The sequence below is a fragment of the Miniopterus natalensis genome, chromosome 6, assembly GCF_054644295.1.
Source record: "Miniopterus natalensis isolate mMinNat1 chromosome 6, mMinNat1.hap1, whole genome shotgun sequence".
In the NCBI taxonomy this organism is placed as follows: domain Eukaryota; kingdom Metazoa; phylum Chordata; class Mammalia; order Chiroptera; family Miniopteridae; genus Miniopterus; species Miniopterus natalensis.
Genome location: NC_142086.1, coordinates 91245101 through 91251328, shown reverse-complemented (window position 1 = coordinate 91251328; position 6228 = coordinate 91245101). Strand labels below are relative to the sequence as shown.

General features: G+C 56.6%; 1 protein-coding gene across 1 annotated transcript; it reads right to left on the bottom strand.

Moving 5' to 3' along the window:
- Window positions 1-2173: 2173 nt before the first annotated feature.
- Window positions 2174-2892, bottom strand: LOC107539888 (claudin-17). The gene has a single exon (XM_016216489.2). It carries the CDS (start codon window positions 2864-2866, stop codon window positions 2174-2176), a length of 693 nt encoding a protein of 230 aa, XP_016071975.2. The 5' UTR covers window positions 2867-2892.
- Window positions 2893-6228: the final 3336 nt, after the last annotated feature.

Below are 6228 nucleotides of genomic sequence, written 5' to 3'. Positions count from 1 at the left end.
CGAACAAAAAGGTTTAACAATAACTCACGGAAAATCATTAAACCCGGAAAGATTGCAAAATGTGACAAGCATATTGAAACAGATTTTTTTTTTCATGAGCATTAGGGTACATTTATTTATTTTAAATTTATCTTTATTGAAAGTATTACGGATGCCCCCTCTTCCCCCCACTGACCCCCTCACCCCCCACTCGCCCTCCCCCCAGGCCTTCCCCACACTATGGTCTGTCCGAGGCCTGTGTGTTTATGCAAATAAGCTCTTCGGTTAATCCCCGCCCCCCCGATATTTGGGGATCTTGAAGAGCTCACCTCGATGAGTGAAAGAGCAAGGAAGAGAACTCTTAGTTCCTGAGATAAAATTTGCCCCACACTCAGTAGCTCCTGTCACCTCCAGCAGCGTCGCGATTCCACCGAGTCACAGCGTTCTGCCCCTTGCCCCCCGACACTCCCGTGCAGACCCTGGAGCCGTCCTGCGGGGCAAACGACTCCTCCCAGGGGCCAAGGGCAGGACAGGAGACTCCGTGACACCTGAAGTGGGCGCCTCGTCTGTCCCGATGCCTTATTTGCCGCATAAGATAAATGACCCCTCAACCCACCCAACATTGGGACCTTGACGAATTGTCTTAAAAAGATAACAATCATAGAAAAAACAAATAAATCATTGCTTTTCTTGATGATGTTAACCCTTTATGCAGCCTTCAATGTATGACTATCATTTTTAATATGATTTTATAGCGTCAAGGGTTTGAGCTACCGAGGCCTCGCTGACAATTTGTGGAAGGGAGCGAAGGTTTGCCGCGAATGTCTAGGCTGAAGTTATTTCTGGATAAAGTTTCAGTTACCAGGTGATCTTTTGCGGACAGAAATTCATTCTTAAATTGACCCCATAGTTCCATCAACATTACTAAAAACAGGTAATATTTCACTTTATTCTAATAAAGATGAGCGTGCAGTAAATACATTTAATCTGTTCATTGCCATTGGGTGATACAATGAAATACATTTTTATTACAAAATACAATTTTTGAAGAGTTAAAAGTGACTGGATAAACACTGATTGGTTCACACGGGTGGGGGTCCTCAGAGCAGCCCCCAAACCCCTCCACCCGCGTCCCCCGGCCGCACACACACTCAACCCTGACGCCGGCTTAGAGACCCGGGAGGGAGACACCGGGAAGCAACGCGCCGCATTCAGGCTGAGCACAACGCTCCAGCCGTCCTGTTTACTCACTGGAGAGAAAGAAGGTATTTTCGTTGGCCTGACTAACTGCCTGAGTCACTGCCTCGATCCTTCGCTGTGCTCTGCGTGCGTCGACCTGCCTGATGACTAGAGAATTAAAACAAGGAACAGAAACCATTCCCTCCGACGGCAAACCTCAGCTCCCCCCTGGAGGCCACGTTCCCGCCGGGTGGGGACTGAGAGTCCACAGCCGTCCGCGGGTGAGCCTTGTCTGCTTGGGGGGAAAGTCATAGGCTATGAACGCATATTACTCCCCAATTATAAGGTTTTTTTTTAATAAATCATTCTAAGCAAGTTTAACTGTATAAATGAGATGCCTCAAAATCCATCTTCTTAAACAGCCTAAGATACACCAGAGCCCCCCCACTTTCCCTAAAAGTGTGAATTTCCTAAGAGAATAGCAAGTCTTTTCATTGGATGGACATTTCCACATTTTGGAAAATTCAGTTAAAATCCTGATTTTATGGCTATTATTTTTCAGGCTAATTGTTTTGGGGGAAAAAAAGTCATTTTAGTTGCTAGGATGAGAAATTTGGAGGGGAGATAGGTTGTGTTTTAGGATGTTTTATTGCTGTACATTATGAATTGCAATGTAACTTGGATTCCCCAGTAAATAATAAATGATTGTGAGAAACAAGAAGTCCGCCCTTATACTGAGATCGAGGACCTACTTGAGTTTCGACGACACCAACAGGAATGGAGATTATTCAAGTCCAACAACGGTGAACACACTTAATCACGACGTCGGAGCGTCCGAAGCACGTCATTCCCACCCCGGCCACAGGCGACAAGCTACGGGCCGCGTGCCCTTTCCACGCTCACCTCAGCTCAGAGGGGGTCACAAGGCAGGTCCTCCTGCCCGACGTACTTACAGTTTCCAGCAGGACTTAATAAAACACATCGACCGTAGCCCCCGGCTGAGCCGCAGCGGGCGCTAGACGTAGCTGGTGGAGGACTTCCTGGGCACGGCCGCGGCCCCGGCCCCGGCCCCGGCCCCGCGCGGCCCCGTGGGGGGCACACAGTACCCGGGGGCTGGGTACCGGAGCCCCCGCTCCTTCCTGTTGCAGCAGCAGAACCCGCAGAGCAGACCCCCCCCGACGGAGAGGACGGCGGCGCTGGTCCAGCCCAGGAAGAGCGCCGCCCCCAGCTCCCGCTTCTGGCCCACGTGCACGGCTGGGTTGTAGAAATCCCGGATGATGATGTTGGCCGTCCAGGACACCGGAATGAGGACCAGGATGCCCGTGAGGATGAACAGGACCCCCGACGCCCCCAGCAGGTACGCCTTGGCCCTCTGGTTCGAGCCCGTGCACCGGACCTGCTTCATGCCACAGACGCCCACGAGCAGAGCGACCACGGAGAGAGCCACGGCCACGCACATGAGGGCCCGGGCGGCCTCCAGGACCGGGGGCAGGGCCAGCAAGGAGCTGTAGAACTTGCACTGCAGGGTGACCTTGGCCTGTCGGATGCAGTTCATCCACAGCCCTTCCCAGATCCTCTCGAAGACGATGATGTTGCTGCCGACAAAAGCCGACACCCGCCACTGGGGCAGAAGGGTGGTGGCAAGAGTCCCGAGCGTGCCCACGAACCCGAGAACCAGCCCGGCCACCTGCAGGGGGTAGAAGGCCATCACCGAGCCTTTGAAGACGGGTCCAACCTGGAAGCCGCTCAAGATCCCTCGGGCGGAGGCCGCTGCATCTACGGACGTCCCGGCTGGAGCTCTCCGCGGGCCCTGCCCATCACACTTGGTCCAAACCAGCAGCGGCGGCCGCCAAGCCCGGCCAAGCAGAAGTGCCTGTTGCCCGTGTGAGTGCGTCGCCTTCGTCCACACACGTCCGCTCCGCGTGGATTGTTTTCTAGCCACCGAGGATGGTCCCCAGCCAATGAGGAGGAGGCCGGGGTGTGCCGAGAAAGCCTGCATTCAGCCTTAGCGTTTCTCCTGCTATTATTGTCTCGGCTACGCTGTAATTAGTGTCAAAGCCTCACTGTGGAATGTTAATTACAGAGCCGGAAACTTCCTGCCAGAAAACCTCTCCAGTAGAAAAGTGTAAGGACGTGGCTGAGCCAGAGCCGAAGGCCGCGCCAAAGCCCCGACGGGTCCCTGCAGAGCAGCCGCAGGCGCTTAGGGCTCCTGAGCCAACTGTCTTCAGTGCAATCAACTCCGGTTCCCCACAGACGTCTGGATGCGGAGAGGGCTTAGGTTTTAGTTTCAAGGCTTCTACTAACTCTGGTGACACTTCATAAAGGGAGCAAGAAATTCAGACTCCACAGGTTAGTCTCAAGATGCGGAAAAGAGTAAATAAGAGGAAGCCCTCTGCTCCTCGGATCTACTACCTTTCAGCAGCACCTTCTCGGGGGCAGATAATGTTTAGCCTATAAACTTTCATGAAACGTTTTTTCAACGGCAGACTGAAATATAGCACATTTATCAAAGCCAAAGACGCACATTCCATTTTCATGAAACTCTGTGAAAATGGTCCTTCGGGTTAAACTACGCCATTGGTTAAATTCAGGCCCGAGGAAACTTTTCAGGGGTGGGAGTTATGTTTGCAGTCACCGGGCTGGGGTCTCTCATTGGCCACGTGCAGGACCTAAGAGGCTGTGGCTGGGGGCCCGGGGGAACCCCCAGGAATAAAGCCCGGCTCTGAATCGCTAAACTGCGTCTTCTGTCCCATCCGAGCCAACAGCGGGAGGGAGGGATGTTTCCTCGGACCTTGTCATGGGAACGGGACTAGGCCGAGGCCTGAGTGCTACCCCTTCCCCAGTTTTTCAAATTGTTTTCAAAGCAAGTGAAATTTAATTGACGCTGTTTCAAACTTCAAGACTGAACTATCTGAAGAACTGAGGAAGGCGTAGCACTCGGGCCTCGGCCTAGCCCCGTTCCCATGACAAGTTCTGAGGAAACACGGACACCGTGGAGTACTACGCAGCTGCGAAAAAGACGGGTCCCTTACCCGTTGGGGCAGCCTGGAGGGGCCTGGGGAGTATTGTGCTGAGTGAAACAGGCCAGGCAGAGGAAGACAATGCCCCACGATCTCACTGATATGTGGACTCTAATGAGCAAAATAAAGGGATGAACAGAACAGATCCAGAGACACTGAAGCATGGAGCAGACTGAGGATCTCAGAGGGAAGGGGGGGCGGGAAGAGATTAACCAAGGAGCTTACATCTATGCACAGACCACCGACAAACGGTAGTGTGCGGAAGGCCTGGGGGGCGGGAATGGGGCGGAGGGGCCAATGGGGGAAAGGGGGCGTCTCATACCCGCAACAATAAAGATTAAGCCTATTTTTTTTAAACAGTGAAGCTGCGCCCTTGACTCCCCTTTACGCCATCGCCTCAAGGCAGGGGGTGCTTTACCTGGGAGGAGGACCTTCCACTCTTCCCTTCACACCCTAAGGCCAGGAATTCATTTCGAGGACGGAAACTCCCGCTCGGCGGTACAGTAGTTACTTACGGGCGCAGCAAGGGGTCTCCCGCTGGGAGAGGCTGCCGTCAGCAAAGCCCCTTCCTCCTAGGCGACCACGGGCCAGGAGCTCGTGCAGGACCCAACACCAGCCAGGCTTTTCCTTGCGGGATTCAACCCTCTCAATCATTTGTAGAGTCAGTAGAAAGAAAGCCCGTCAGGCGCCAGGTGACTGAACACCGTTCAGCAACGGAGCCTGAGGACAACGCCATCCAGGCGTCAGGAGCCCCGTCGTCTGACCAGGACCCGTGGAAATAGTACGTGGCCGCCTGGGGGTGTGTCTACCGCCTGGGGGTCTGTCTACCGCCTTCTGTCTCTGCGGGTGGGGGTGGGGGTGCTTTTCCAGAACCACCCGACCACCTGAGAACTGCCTCCCCGGGGACAGTGCGAGTGGTCGAGGGAGCGGTGGCCCCGCGTGGCTCAGGTTCCCAGCACAGGGGGTTCTCAGCCCCTTGCTCCGGCCGGCGGACCCCACCCTCTCCCCGGGGTCTGCCTGCAGGGCCCCGACTCCTCGCTTCCTCCCCTGGAGGCTGTTTGTGGGTCTTCCTGCCTCATTTCTAACCCCACCTTCCCCTGGTCCTGGGGTTCCCAGCGCGGTGCTCTTTCCCAGCAGCTTGGTTTTCCATCAGGCAGGACGCGGGGCCTTATTACAAATATGGTGGGAGCACGTCCACGCCCAGCACGGACGGAGGCACCTCCGGACCGCAGGAGGCCGGGGACACCCAGTGAGGCCGGGCCCTGGGGCGGGCCCCTCACAGCAGCGCCGCCTGTGGGCCCCGATTTCCCCTCTGTTCCTCCCGGCGAGGAGAGGTGGCGTCCCTGTCCCCCCCCCGGATCCTGCCCCGCTCCAGCCCCGGGGGCCCGGCTGCCGTCCTTCCCTCTGCTCAGTCTCCGCGCCCGTCCCCTGTCTGCGCCGGTCCTAGGACATCGCCCACTCACTCCTCTTCCCTGCGAGAGGCCATCGTGCCGGGTCCGAGTCCCTGCCGCGCGTCAGGGACGCCCCCGGCCCCCACGCTCCCGGCCGCTCCAGCCAGGACGCCTCCGTCCCCGTCCCCGGGCCGCCCGGTGAAGCCTCGCTGGAAATGCCACCGGCGTCCCGGCCGTCCTGCCGCCATCTCCGAGGACACAGCGCGCTCACATCCCGGTTTAATTAACTGACCTTCCCGTCAAGGTCAGAAGTAACCACCCTCTTCTAACGGAGGCGGGAAAGAGCTTTTTGAGAGCGACTGGCTTCCGTCCCGGCTTGAGGCCTTCGCCGTCCACGTTGCGCATGTTTTCCAGCCTCTCGGAAAGAAAAAAATGAGGAAAGTGGCAACACGGGTCTGGCGGGGCCGCTGCGAGGTCACACGTGTGGCACGTGCGCCGGCACCGGGGAGGGGCTGGGTCCTGCTGTCCCTCTGCCTGCTGAGACCCTGCCCCGAACGCCTCTGCCTGCCCTGCTCGGGCCCTCGGTCCAGCGGTGACCTTGCCCACGCGACTTGGTCCGTCTGTCTGTCCCGGGCTCCCCTGCTCACCCCATTACCCTG

What these genes read in the sequence shown, in the direction of transcription:
- LOC107539888 (XM_016216489.2), bottom strand. Translation starts at nt 2,866, where the DNA reads ATGGCCTTCTACCCCCTGCAGGTGGCCGGGCTGGTTCTCGGGTTCGTG.